The sequence below is a fragment of the Heptranchias perlo genome, chromosome 15 (assembly GCF_035084215.1).
Source record: "Heptranchias perlo isolate sHepPer1 chromosome 15, sHepPer1.hap1, whole genome shotgun sequence".
Classification (NCBI taxonomy): domain Eukaryota; kingdom Metazoa; phylum Chordata; class Chondrichthyes; order Hexanchiformes; family Hexanchidae; genus Heptranchias; species Heptranchias perlo.
This window is the reverse complement of record NC_090339.1, coordinates 66,010,697-66,025,582: the sequence shown is the minus strand read 5'-3', so window position 1 is coordinate 66,025,582 and position 14,886 is coordinate 66,010,697. Positions and strand designations below refer to the sequence as shown.

The following is a 14,886-nucleotide window of genomic DNA, read 5'->3' as shown; positions in this document are numbered from 1 at the left end:
ATTCACCGTGAGTGTGATATTGAGTGGGATCGATTCACCGTGAGTGTGATATTGAGAGGGATCGATTCACCGTGTGAGTGATATTGAGAGGGATCGATTCACCGTGTGAGTGATATTGAGAGGGATCGATTCACCGTGTGAGTGATATTGAGTGGGATCGATTCACCGTGTGAGTGATATTGAGAGGGATCGATTCACCTTGTGAGTGATATTTAGTGGGATCGATTCACCGTGTGAGTGATATTGAGTGGGATCGATTCACAGTGTGAGTGATATTGAGTGGGATCGATTCACCGTGTGAGTGATATTGAGAGGGATCGATTCACAGTGTGAGTGATATTGAGTGGGATCGATTCACCGTGTGAGTGATATTGAGAGGGATCGATTCACAGTGTGAGTGATACTGAGTGGGATCGATTCACCGTGAATGTGATATTGAGTGGGATCGATTCACCGTGTGAGTGATATTGAGAGGGATCGATTCACCGAGTGAGTGATATTGAGAGGGATCGATTCACCGAGTGAGTGATATTGAGAGGGATCGATTCACCGTGTGAGTGATATTGAGAGGGATCGATTCACCGTGTGAGTGATATTGAGAGGGATCGATTCACCGTGTGAGTGATATTGAGAGGGATCGATTCACCGTGTGAGTGATATTGAGAGGGATCGATTCACCCTGTGAGTGATATTGAGTGGGATCGATTCACCGTGTGAGTGATATTGAGTGGGATCGATTCACAGTGTGAGTGATATTGAGTGGGATCGATTCACCGTGAGTGCTATTGAGAGGGATCGATTCACCGTGTGAGTGATATTGAGAGGGATCGATTCATAGTGTGAGTGATATTGAGAGGGATCGATTCACAGTGTGAGTGATATTGAGAGGGATCGATTCACCGTGTGAGTGATATTGAGAGGGATCGATTCACCGTGTGAGTGATATTGAGAGGGATCGATTCACCGTGTGAGTGATATTGAGTGGGATCGATTCACCGTGTGAGTGATATTGAGAGGGATCGATTCACTGTGAGTGATATTTAGTGGGATCGATTCACCGTGTGAGTGATATTGAGTGGGATCGATTCACAGTGTGAGTGATATTGAGTGGGATCGATTCACCGTGTGAGTGATATTGAGAGGGATCGATTCACCGTGTGAGTGATATTGAGTGGGATCGATTCACCGTGTGAGTGATATTGAGAGGGATCGATTCACCGTGAGTGCTATTGAGAGGGATCGATTCACCGTGTGAGTGATATTGAGAGGGATCGATTCACCGTGTGAGTGATATTGAGAGGGATCGATTCACAGTGTGAGTGATATTGAGAGGGATCGATTCACAGTGTGAGTGATATTGAGAGGGATCGATTCACCATGTGAGTGATATTGAGAGGGATCGATTCACAGTGTGAGTGATATTGAGAGGGATCGATTCACCATGTGAGTGATATTGAGAGGGATCGATTCACTGTGAGTGATATTGAGAGGGATCGATTCACCGTGTGAGTGATGTTGAGAGGGATCGATTCACCGTGTGAGTGATATTGAGAGGGATCGATTCACCGTGTGAGTGATATTGAGAGGGATCGATTCACCGTGTGAGTGATATTGAGTGGGATCGATTCACCGTGTGAGTGATATTGAGAGGGATCGATTCACTGTGAGTGATATTTAGTGGGATCGATTCACCGTGTGAGTGATATTGAGTGGGATCGATTCACAGTGTGAGTGATATTGAGTGGGATCGATTCACCGTGTGAGTGATATTGAGAGGGATCGATTCACCGTGTGAGTGATATTGAGTGGGATCGATTCACCGTGTGAGTGATATTGAGAGGGATCGATTCACCGTGAGTGCTATTGAGACGGATCGATTCACCGTGTGAGTGATATTGAGAGGGATCGATTCACCGTGTGAGTGATATTGAGAGGGATCGATTCACAGTGTGAGTGATATTGAGAGGGATCGATTCACAGTGTGAGTGATATTGAGAGGGATCGATTCACCATGTGAGTGATATTGAGAGGGATCGATTCTTAGTGTGAGTGATATTGAGTGGGATCGATTCACCGTGTGAGTGATATTGAGAGGGATCGATTCACCGTGTGAGTGATATTGAGTGGGATCGATTCACCATATGAGTGATATTGAGTGGGATCAATTCACTGTGAGTGATATTGAGTGGGATCGATTCACTGTGAGTGATATTGAGAGGGATCGATTCACCGTGTGAGTGATATTGAGAGGGATCGATTCACCATGTGAGTGATATTGAGAGGGATCGATTCATAGTGTGAGTGATATTGAGTGGGATCGATTCACCGTGTGAGTGATATTGAGAGGGATCGATTCACCGTGTGAGTGATATTGAGTGGGATCAATTCACTGTGAGTGATATTGAGTGGGATCGATTCACTGTGAGTGATATTGAGAGGGATCGATTCACTGTGAGTGATATTGAGAGGGATCGATTCACCGTGTGAGTGATATTGAGAGGGATCGATTCACCGTGTGAGTGATATTGAGTGGGATCGATTCACCGTGTGAGTGATATTGAGTGGGATCGATTCACCATATGAGTGATATTGAGTGGGATCGATTCACAGTGTGAGTGATATTGAGTGTGATCGATTCACAGTGTGAGTGATATTGACTGGGATCGATTCACAGTGTGAGTGATATTGAGAGGGATCGATTCACAGTGTGAGTGATATTGAGAAGGATCGATTCACCGTGTGAGTGATATTGAGAGGGATCGATTCACAGTGTGAGTGATATTGAGAGGGATCGATTCACCGTGTGAGTGATATTGAGAGGGATCGATTCACAGTGAGAGTGATATTGAGAGGGATCGATTCACAGTGTGAGTGATATTGAGTGGGATCGATTCACAGTGTGAGTGATATTGAGAGGGATCGATTCACAGTGTGAGTGATATTGAGAGGGATCGATTCACAGTGTGAGTGATATTGAGAGGGATCGATTCACAGTGTGAGTGATATTGAGTGGGATCGATTCACAGTGTGAGTGATATTGAGAGGGATCGATTCACCATATGAGTGATATTGAGTGCGATCGATTCACCGTGTGAGTGATATTGAGTGGGATCGATTCACCGTGTGAGTGATATTGAGTGGGATCGATTCACCGTGTATGATATTGAGGGATCGATTCACCGTGTGAGTGATATTGAGAGGGATCGATTCACCGTGTGAGTGATATTGAGTGGGATCGATTCACCGTGTGTGATATTGAGGGATCGATTCACCGTGTGAGTGATATTGAGAGGGATCGATTCACCGTGTGAGTGATATTGAGAGGGATCGATTCACCGTGTGAGTGATATTGAGTGGGATCGATTCACAGTGTGAGTGATATTGAGTGGGATCGATTCACCGTGTGAGTGATGTTGAGAGGGATCGATTCACCGTGTGTGATATTGAGGGATCGATTCACCGTGTGAGTGATATTGAGTGGGATCGATTCACAGTGTGAGTGATATTGAGAGGGATCGATTCACAGTGTGAGTGATATTGAGTGGGATCGATTCACCGTGTGAGTGATATTGAGAGGGATCGATTCACCGTGTGTGATATTGAGGGATCGATTCACAGTGTGAGTGATATTGAGTGGGATCGATTCACAGTGTGAGTGATATTGAGAGGGATCGATTCACTGTGTGAGTGATATTGAGTGGGATCGATTCACCGTGTGAGTGATATTGAGTGGGATCGATTCACCGTGTGAGTGATATTGAGTGGAATCGATTCACCGTGTGAGTGATATTGAGTGGGATCGATTCACAGTGTGAGTGATATTGAGTGGGATCGATTCACCGTGTGAGTGATATTGAGTGGGATCGATTCACTGTGTGAGTGATATTGAGTGGGATCGATTCACTGTGTGAGTGATATTGAGTGGGATCGATTCACCGTGTGAGTGATATTGAGTGGGATCGATTCACCGTGTGAGTGATATTGAGTGGGATCGATTCACCGTGTGAGTGCAGGTTCTTGGTCATGTTGCACTGCAGCTAACAATTGGGAATCCCATGCCAGACCACTGCTTTGGATAACTGAGTGGAAACACAATCAGGTGCGGTGAAAGATAAATGGATCTGTGGTGGGATTTTTACAGTATTTAGGATCGCAGTCCTGTGAAAATTCTCGTTTAAATGGGAAAAGATACTTAGTTATGTTCTCGTGTATAGTACATAGAACGGAACTGTTGGGAGTTAAGATACATTCCAGTTTTATGCTGAAGTTCTGTATTTGTAATATATTAATGTTTGAAGTGTAATATATTTATGCTAAATTCATACTGCAGAAAGCTTCTGTCAAGTGACCGGAATCCCCCCATTGATGACTTAATCAACTCGGGAATCTTGCCGATCCTCGTCCAGTGTCTTGAAAGAGATGAGAAGTATGTTCTGTGCTTGTAATGATTCAGAGCGGCCCTGCGTGTTTTGGGATTCCGTGCACCAGCTTCCTGTATTGTAAGAACATAAGAAATAGGAGCAGGAGTAGGTCAATCGGCCCCTTGAGCCTGCTCCGCCATTCAATAAGATCATGGCTGATCTGATCCTAACCTCAAATTTAAATTCATGTCCAATTTCCTGCCCGCTCCCCGTAACCCCTAATTCCCTTTACTTCTAGGAAACTGTCTATTTCTGTTTTAAATTTATTTAATGATGTAGCTTCCACAGCTTCATGGGGCAGCAAATTCCACAGACCTACTACCCTCTGAGTGAAGAAGTTTCTCCTCATCTCAGTTTTGACAGTTGTAAACAGTTTTGACAGAGCAGCCCCTTATTCTAAGATTATGCTCCCTAGTTCTAGTTTCACCCATCCTTGGGAACATCCTTACCGCATCCACCCGATCAAGCCCCTTCACAATCTTATATGTTTCAATAAGATCGCCTCTCATTCTTCTGAAGTCCAATGAGTAGAGTCCCAATCTACTCAACCTCTCCTCATATGTCCACCCCCTCATCCCCGGGATTAACCGAGTGAACCTTCTTTGTACTGCCTCGAGAGCAAGTATGTCTTTTCTTAAGTATGGAGACCAAAACTGTATGCAGTATTCCAGGTGCGGTCTCACCAATACCTTATATAACTGCAGCAATACCTCCCTGTTTTTATATTCTATCCCCCTAGCAATAAAAGCCAACATTCCGTTGGCCTTCTTGATCACCTGCTGCACCTGCATGCTAACTTTTTGATCTTCTTGCACGAGGACCCCCAGATCCCTTTGTACTGCAGTACTTTCCAGTTTCTCGCCATTAAGATAATAACTTGCTCTCTGATTTTTCCTGCCAAAGTGCATAACCTCACATTTTCCAATATTGTATTGCATCTGCCAAATCTCCGCCCACTCACCCAGCCTGTCTATATGTGGGTTTTTTATGTCCTCCTCACTCTCCACTTTCCCTCCCATCTTTGTATCATATTACACTTGGTCCCCTCCTCCAGATCGTTAATATAGATTGTAAAGAGTTGGGGACCCAGCACCGACCCCTGCGGAACACCACTGGCTACTGGTTGCCAGTCCGAGAATGAACCATTTATCCCAACTCTCTGCTTCCTGTTAGATAACCAATCCTCCACCCATGCCAGAATATTACCCCCAATCCAGTGATTCTTTATCTTGAGCAATAATCTTTTATGTGGCACCTTGTCGAATGCCTTCTGGAAGTCTAAATACACTACGTCCACTGGTTCCCCTTTATCCACCCTGTACGTTATATCCTCAAAGAACTCAAGCAAATTTGTCAGACATGACTTCCCCTTCGTAAAGCCATGCTGACTTTGTCCTATTAAATTATGTTTATCCAAATGTTCCGCTACTGTCTCCTTAATAATAGACTCCAAAATTTTACCCACCACAGATGTTAAGCTAACTGGTCTATAATTTCCAGCCTTCTGCCTACTACCCTTTTTAAATAAGGGTGTTACATTAGCAGTCTTCCAATCTGCCGGGACCTTTGCCGAGTCCAGAGAATTTTAGAAAATTATTACCAAAGCATCCACAATCCCTACTGCCACTTCCCTCAAGACCCTAGGATGTAAGCCATCAGGTCCAGGGGATTTATCCGCCTTGAGTCCCATTAATTTACTGAGTACCAATTCCTTAGTGATTTTAATCGTATTTAGCTCTCCCCCTTCCCCAGAGCCCCCTGTTTGTCCAGTGTTGGGATATTCTTAGTGTCCTCTACCGTAAAGACTGAAACAAAGTATTTGTTCAGCATTTTTGCCATCTCCATGTTTCCCGCCATTAATTTCCCGGTCTCATCCTCTAAAGGACCTACGTTTGCCTTAGCCACCCTTTTTCTTTTTATATAACTGTAGAAACTCTTGCTATCTGTTTTTATATTTTTTTCTAATTTATTTTCATAATCTATCTTCCCTTTCTTAATCAATCCTTTCGTTACTTTTTGCTGTCTTTTGAAGACTTCCCAATCTTCTATCCTCCCATTAAGTTTGGCTACCTTACATGTCCTTGTTTTTAGTCGGATACTATCCTTAATTTCTTTACTTAGCCACGGATGGCTGTCATTTCTTTTACACCCTTTTTTCCTCAGTGGAATATATATTTTTTGAAAGTTGTAAAATAACTCCTTAAATGAACACCACTGCTCATGTACCGTCTTACCCTTTAAACTATTTTCCCAGTCCACTTTAATCAATTCCACTCTCATACCATCATAGTCTCCTTTATTCAAGCTCAGTACGCTTGTTTGAGAACCAACCTTCTCACCCTCTAATTGGATATGGAATGTAACCATGTTATGGTCACTCATTCCAAGGGGATCCTTAACCAGGACATTATTAATTAATCCTGGCTGATTACACAGGACCAGGTCCAAGGGTGCTTGCCCCCTTGTAGGATCAGTTACATACTGCTCAAGAAATCCATCCCTAATACACTCAATAAACTCTTCCTCAAGGCTGCCCTGCCCAATTTGATTTGTCCAGTTAATATGATAGTTAAAATCCCCCATAATTATAGCTGTTCCCTTAGTACATGCCCCGACTATTTCCTGATTAATACTCATCTCACTCCTTTCCCTTTGTATCTGCTACATTTTCAACAACTGCTGTAAAAAGTTGCATGTATGAACACCTACGAAAGTGTGCGTGGAATTTTAAATGTTAACTATCAATCTTTCATTACTTTGAAGAATATTTCTTTTGTGTGAGGTTCCTGCTTTTTAAGATTTTTTTGCCTGTCTTTGAGTCTTCCTGTGCATGAGCTTTTCCCTGGCAATGGCTGCTGGTTTTCTGAAGCCAGCTGCTGGGAGGCAGATCTGTGTGGCCCAGGACCATTCCCCTTAGATCTGCCGTTCTGTCCCTACGGGTGAATACTTTGTGTACTGTGGGTATCACCAGATCTCCCTACTGAGGTGCGGGGCGGACCCTCGCTCCCGGGTGCGGGGCGGACCCTCGCCTCCCGGGTGCAGGGCGAACCCTCGCCTCCCGGGTGCGGGGCGGACCCTCGCCTCCAGGGTGCGGCGCGGACCCTCGCCTCCCGGGTGCGGGGCGGACCCTCGCCTCCCGGGTGCGGGGCGGACCCTCGCCTCCCGGGTGCGGGGCGGACCCTCGCCTCCCGGGTGCGGGGCGGACCCTCGCCTCCCGGGTGCGGGGCGGACCCTCGCCTCCCGGGTGCGGGGCGGACCCTCGCCTCCCGGGTGCGGGGCGGACCCTCGCCTCCCGGGTGCGGGGCGGACCCTCGCCTCCCGGGTGCGGGGCGGACCCTCGCCTCCCGGGTGCGGGGCGGACCCTCGCCTCCCGGGTGCGGGGCGGACCCTCGCCTCCCGGGTGCGGGGCGGACCCTCGCCTCCCGGGTGCGGGGCGGACCCTCGCCTCCCGGACTGTAAACAGAGATTCTAACCACAACAGGAATGTTGGCCTCTCTATAGCATCATTTAATTGGAGGACCATGGCATAGTAATGGAAAAGCTATGCTCAGCTGTTTAAGATGGTTGTATTTTGTACATGTTCATCAAACAAAAGAAAGAATTTGCATTTATTCAGCGGCTTTCATGACCTCTGGACACCCCAAAGCGCTTTACAGCCATTGAGTACTTTTGAAGTGTCACTGTTGTAATGTAGGAAACACGGCAGCCAATTTGTGCACAGCAAGATCCCACAAACAGCAGAGGTAAATGACCAGATCGTCCTGTTTTAGTGATGTTGGTTGAAGGATATATATTGGCCAGGGAGAACTCCGCTGCCCTTCTTTGAATGGTGCCTGGGGATCTTTTGCATCCACCTGAGAGGCGGGATCTCGACCTAACGTCTCATCTGAAAGACGGCACCTCCGACAGTGCGGCGCTCCCTCAGTACCGACCCTCCGACAGTGCGGCGCTCCCTCAGTACCGACCCTCCGACAGTGCGGCGCTCCCTCAGTACCGACCCTCCGACAGTGCGGCGCTCCCTCAGTACCGACCCTCCGACAGTGCGGCGCTCCCTCAGTACCGACCCTCCGACAGTGCGGCGCTCCCTCAGTACCGACCCTCCGACAGTGCGGCGCTCCCTCAGTACCGACCCTCCGACAGTGCGGCGCGCCCTCAGTACCGACCCTCCGACAGTGCGGCGCGCCCTCAGTACCGACCCTCCGACAGTGCGGCGCGCCCTCAGTACCGACCCTCCGACAGTGCGGCGCGCCCTCAGTACCGACCCTCCGACAGTGCGGCGCGCCCTCAGTACCGACCCTCCGACAGTGCGGCGCGCCCTCAGTACCGACCCTCCGACAGTGCGGCGCGCCCTCAGTACCGACCCTCCGACAGTGCGGCGCGCCCTCAGTACCGACCCTCCGACAGTGCGGCGCGCCCTCAGTACCGACCCTCCGACAGTGCGGCGCGCCCTCAGTACCGACCCTCCGACAGTGCGGCGCGCCCTCAGTACCGACCCTCCGACAGTGCGGCGCGCCCTCAGTACCGACCCTCCGACAGTGCGGCGCGCCCTCAGTACCGACCCTCCGACAGTGCGGCGCGCCCTCAGTACCGACCCTCCGACAGTGCGGCGCGCCCTCAGTACCGACCCTCCGACAGTGCGGCGCGCCCTCAGTACCGACCCTCCGACAGTGCGGCGCGCCCTCAGTACCGACCCTCCGACAGTGCGGCGCGCCCTCAGTACCGACCCTCCGACAGTGCGGCGCGCCCTCAGTACCGACCCTCCGACAGTGCGGCGCGCCCTCAGTACCGACCCTCCGACAGTGCGGCGCGCCCTCAGTACCGACCCTCCGACAGTGCGGCGCGCCCTCAGTACCGACCCTCCGACAGTGCGGCGCGCCCTCAGTACCGACCCTCCGACAGTGCGGCGCGCCCTCAGTACCGACCCTCCGACAGTGCGGCGCGCCCTCAGTACCGACCCTCCGACAGTGCGGCGCGCCCTCAGTACCGACCCTCCGACAGTGCGGCGCGCCCTCAGTACCGACCCTCCGACAGTGCGGCGCGCCCTCAGTACCGACCCTCCGACAGTGCGGCGCGCCCTCAGTACCGACCCTCCGACAGTGCGGCGCGCCCTCAGTACCGACCCTCCGACAGTGCGGCGCGCCCTCAGTACCGACCCTCCGACAGTGCGGCGCGCCCTCTGTACCGACCCTCCGACAGTGCGGCGCGCCCTCTGTACCCCACTGGGAGTGTCGGCCTCAATTCTGTGCTCAAGTCTCTGGAGTGGGACTCGAACCCACGACCTTCTGACTCAGAGATGAGAGTGCTACCCACTGAGCCACGGCTGGCGCGGTTATGTTAAAACTGTCGCGGCAAATTATAAATTCTGACTGAGAAATATTTAACGCAAGAGATTCTTCTTATTAACCCACGCACTTCTCCTTTGTTCCCTGTTGTCCAGCCCTTCGCTCCAGTTTGAAGCAGCATGGGCATTGACCAACATAGCATCAGGAACATCAGCACAAACACAGGCTGTCGTCAAAGCGAGTAAGTGATGAAATAACCCGTATATTGCCCTCTGTTGTAGGACAGCCATTTTCTGGAAAATCTCTTTTGGGATTTATGATGTTATTTGGCCAGAGTCCCACCCACCTCATTTTACATAAAACACTGTCTCAAGGTGAGAGTACAGGCCATAAAAAGGCAAATGGGATTCTGGGTTTTAGAATCGGCTTTGAATATATAAGTGAGGGAGAGATGCTGAATTTGTGGAAGACATTGGTTAGGCTACAATATCTGATAATAGGAAGAATATTAGAGCCAGGGAAAGGGGAGAGTGAAGATTCACTAGAATGCGACCAGGACCAGGAGGTGAAGAAAAGCTTGAAAAGTCGGGGCTTTTCTCACTAGAACAGAGACAGATGAGAGTGGAACCTAATAAAACCTTTCAGCATTTTGAAAGCCTTTAAGAGGGTGAATGGTGCAAGATTGTTTCTACTGGTGGTTGAATTGGTAACAAGGGGAGCATAAACTGGAGAATGAAAGAAGTGTTTCCACACGGAAGGTTATTAGAACAGGGAATGTTTTACCACAAGGAGCTATTGAGGCAGGGATTGTATCACCATTCGAAGGGGAATTGGATACGGTTTTGAAAAGGAAGAATATAAAAAGATTCAATGAAAGCAAAGGGAAATGGGATTGGAGTGGATTGGTCCAGTGGATGAGCTGGCACAGGCACGGATGCGAGGGGCCGAATGGTAGCTTCCTGTACTGAAATTTCCATGGTTCTAATTCCTCGAAGAATAAGTAAATACTAATGTCACTGTCGTTGGATTTTTTTCCCTTGAGGATTCTTCCGATTTTAAACAAGCGCTGTAAACCATTCCTGAATGATACAAGGAACATTGGATACATGCAGGTCTTGCTAATGCAGTGTTTGTTTTTTGGACAATATTTGCTAAAAATGTTTTTTTGTCACCTCCTTATAGTTACATAATACCCCAGCCCAGGTGGGAGGGTGAGCTGCAACATGCTGATTCTATCACCCCTCCCTCTGACTTTTCCTTCCATTCCTTTGGCAGAAAACATTTGTTTCAACAAACACTGATTTCCAATAAATTTCTGGACCAATCTATTGGATCTTAAGAATGTGATTTGTGCGATTAAGTATATCTTGTATCTCGCTGTCTCTCCATCCATTTTTATTATATATAAAATATGTATGTGTGTATTTATTCAAGCGTGTGTATATAATTATTTACATCTATAATCTCCCAACCGTCCATTGTTTGTTGAAGGGTAGTCTGCATTACCATGGTGATGTTTAGTTTGGTCCCATGTGTAGCTTGCTCCTGTTCTAGCTGCGGAGTGGAGTCAGCATTGCTGCTTGGAGATGTGTGACTACAGAATGTTAAAATTAAAGCTTTGAACCTTGGGAGAAGTTGGGGTTTACCTGCTTTCGTGGTGTTGGGGGTGTACCGGTGTTGGGGGTACTGGGGTGTGTACCTGTGTTGGGATGTACCTGTCTGTGCTGGGGTTGAGCCTGTGTTGGGGTGTACCGGTATTGGGGGTGTTGGCGTGCTGGTGTTGGGGGGGTACCTGTATTGGGGTTGTTGGGGGGGGGTACCTGTATTGGGGTTGTGGGGGCGCACCTGTGGTGGGGTTTCACCTGTGGTGGGGGCGCACCTGTGTTGGGGGTGTACCTTTCTGTGCTGGGGTTGTTGGTGCACTGTGAAGGCAGCTGTGGTGAGAACATCTGTTTTTAATGGATCTGAGTTTCAATCAGAAGGCTGTATTTAGGAGAATTGTCTGTAGAATATACACACACATACATATTTTATATATAATAAAAATGAGAATTGTCTGAAAACGATGTGTAATACATATTTTAAAAACCTATTGGTCGGTGCTCAGTGATTCGAGATTAAACGGCTTCTGCTTATTTGCACCAGAGTTTTTTCACTTTCCAGTTTCACTAAATTAATTGCCATCTACTCAGTGACATTTAACCGTCTTTTTATCGGTTTGCCGGCGTCTGCAAGAAATGACTCATTTTCTGTAATTGTTTCAGTTAAACAGAAGAGAATAAAATGCATCATTTAAAGGGATTGATAGTACTCTGCCTGGCCGTTTTAATGACCCTGTACCTCAATCTTTTACTACAGATGCTGTGCCTTATTTCCTAAGCTTATTGCACTCACCACATCAAAACGTCTGTGAGCAAGCAGTCTGGGCCCTGGGGAACATAATAGGTATGTATCGGAATACGACCAGTTTAACCTTGTTGCACTAAAGGTTCCCCTTTGGAGACATGCACGGGCAGTGTGGGGCCTGGGGCGCGGGCAGTGTGGGGCCTGGGGCGCGGGCAGTGTGGGGCCTGGGGCGCGGGCAGTGTGGGGCCTGGGGCGCGGGCAGTGTGGGGCCTGGGCAGTGTGGGGGCTGGGGCGCCGGCATTGTGAGCCTCTTTACCATCCCTTCCAAGGATTTACCGGTGTCTCCAACCTCTTTTGAGTTTTTGATTGTTCTGCAACATGCTCCTCAGGTGCTGTTCTAAAGTAAAAAGCTCTGGGCCTCGTCTGGAACACAGACCAGCTTTGGTCCCCAAACACACTGAGTGATATAGAGGTTCTGGAAACAGTTTTTTTTATTCGTTCATGGGATGTGGGCGTCGCTGGCGAGGCCGGCATTTATTGCCCATCCCTAATTGCCCTTGAGAAGGTGGTGGTGAGCCGCCTTCTTGAACCGCTGCAGTCCGTGTGGTGAAGGTTCTCCCACAGTGCTGTTAGGAAGGGAGTTCCAGGATTTTGACCCAGCGACAATGAAGGAACGGCGATATATTTCCAAGTCGGGATGGTGTGTGACTTGGAGGGGAACGTGCAGGTGGTGGTGTTCCCATGTGCCTGCTGCTCTTGTCCTTCTAGGTGGTAGAAGTCGCGGGTTTGGGAGGTGCTGTTGAAGAAGCCTTGGCGAGTTGCTGCAGTGCATCCTGTGGATGGTACACACTGCAGCCACAGTGCGCCGGTGGTGAAGGGAGTGAATGTTTAGGGTGGTGGATAGGGTGCCAATCAAGCGGGCTGCTTTGTCCTGGATGGTGTCGAGCTTCTTGAGTGTTGTTGGAGCTGCACTCATCCAAGCAAGTGGAGAGTATTCCATCACACTCCTGACTTGTGCCTTGTAGATGTGGAAAGGCTTTGGGGAGGCCAGTAGATTGAAGACTCTCAGTTACCACAATAGGCTGAGAGGGCTGGGGCTTTTTACTCTAGAAAAGTGTAGATTTTGAGGAGATTTAATTGAGGTTGTTAAAATAATGAAAGGATTAGGTTCAATCCATGGGGATAGGCTATTTGAGCTGAGTCGGTTAGGGACATAAGTCGAAATTACATGAACAAAGAGCTCGGTTAGATGTCAAGAGGTACTTCTTTACACAGAGTCACCAACCTCTGGAACATGTTGCTAGCACGTACAGTGAATGAAGAATCACTGCAAGCATTCAGTCAGGAGCTGGACGAGATCCTGAGTGTGGCCAAGCTAACCTCATATAGAGGCAGAGGGGGTATTCGCAGATATGTGTCTCTATCACCGGTGTCTCCTGGAACTTGAGAGAGCCATGGGGGGGTTGGAGATCAATTTTTCGGAGTTTTTTTCCCTAAATTGACCTCAAATTTTTTTCTCTCTTTTTCTCTCTCCCTGGAGATTGCATGAGATGGGGATTGGGGGTGATGGTGGGTCGATGAGGAGCGGGGATTGGGGGTGATGGTGGATCAATGGGGAGTGGGGATTGGGGGTGATGGTGGGTCGATGGGGAGCGGGGATTGGGGGAGACGGGTCAATTGGGAGCGGGGATTGGGGGTGATGGTGGGTTGATGGGGAGCGGGAATTGGGGGAGACGGGGAGCGAGGGTTGGAGGTGACTGGTCGATGGGGAGCGGGGACTGGGGGTGACAGTGGGTTGATGGGGATTGGTGGTGATGGTGGGTCAATGGTGAGGGGGGATTGGGGGTGACAGTGCGTCAATGGAGAACAGAGATTGGGCATGACGGTGGGTCGATGGGATTGGGGGTGACGGTGCATCGATAGAGAACAGGGGTTGGGGGTGACAGTGGATCGATGGGATTGGGGGTGACGGTGAGTCGATGGGATTGGGGGTGACGGTGAGTCGATGGGATTGGGGGTGACGGTGAGTCGATGGGATTGGGGGTGACGGTGAGTCGATGGGATTGGGGGTGACGGTGCGTCGATGGGATTGGGGGTGACGGTGAGTCGATGGGATTGGGGGTGACGGTGAGTCGATGGGATTGGGGGTGACGGTGAGTCGATGGGATTGGGGGTGACGGTGCGTCGATGGAGAACAGGGGTTGGGGGTGACGGTGGATCGATGGGATTGGGGGTGACGGTGAGTCGATGGGATTGGGGGTGACGGTGAGTCGATGGGATTGGGGGTGACGGTGAGTCGATGGGATTGGGGGTGACGGTGAGTCGATGGGATTGGGGGTGACGGTGAGTCGATGGGATTGGGGGTGACGGTGAGTCGATGGGATTGGGGGTGACGGTGAGTCGATGGGATTGGGGGTGACGGTGCGTCGATGGAGAACAGGGATTGGGGGTGACCGGTCAACGGAGAGCAGGGATTGGGGTGATGGTGGGTTGATGGGGAGTGGGGATTGGGGGCGACGGTCCGTTGATTAGGGGTGACTGGTTGATGGTGAGCGGGGATTGGGTGATGGTGCGTCGATGGTTTGGGGGATTGGGGGTAATGGTGGGCCGATGGGAGTGGGGATTGGGGTGACGGTGTGTGAGTTGGGGAGGGGGTTTGGTGGTGACGGTGCATTGATGGGACGTGGGGATTGGGGGTGATGGTGGGTCGATGAGCGGGGATTGGGGGTGACAGTGTGTCGATATGGATTGGGGGTGATGGTGTGTCGATGGGGACCGGGGATTAGAGGTAACGTACGGGGATTGGGGGTGACATGCGTCGATGGGGAGCAGGGATT

General features: G+C 49.7%; 1 protein-coding gene across 1 annotated transcript in view; it reads left to right on the top strand.

Annotated features, from left to right (window-relative positions):
• LOC137333161 (importin subunit alpha-4-like) overlaps positions 1-14,886 on the top strand; it is a 54,805-nt gene that overhangs the window by 22,131 nt on the left and 17,788 nt on the right. The window contains exons 5-7 of the mRNA XM_067997346.1: positions 4,331-4,426; positions 9,859-9,944; positions 12,062-12,148. Of these exons, the coding sequence (XP_067853447.1) occupies positions 4,331-4,426; positions 9,859-9,944; positions 12,062-12,148 (269 nt within the window). The remainder of the gene's footprint in view (positions 1-4,330; positions 4,427-9,858; positions 9,945-12,061; positions 12,149-14,886) is intronic.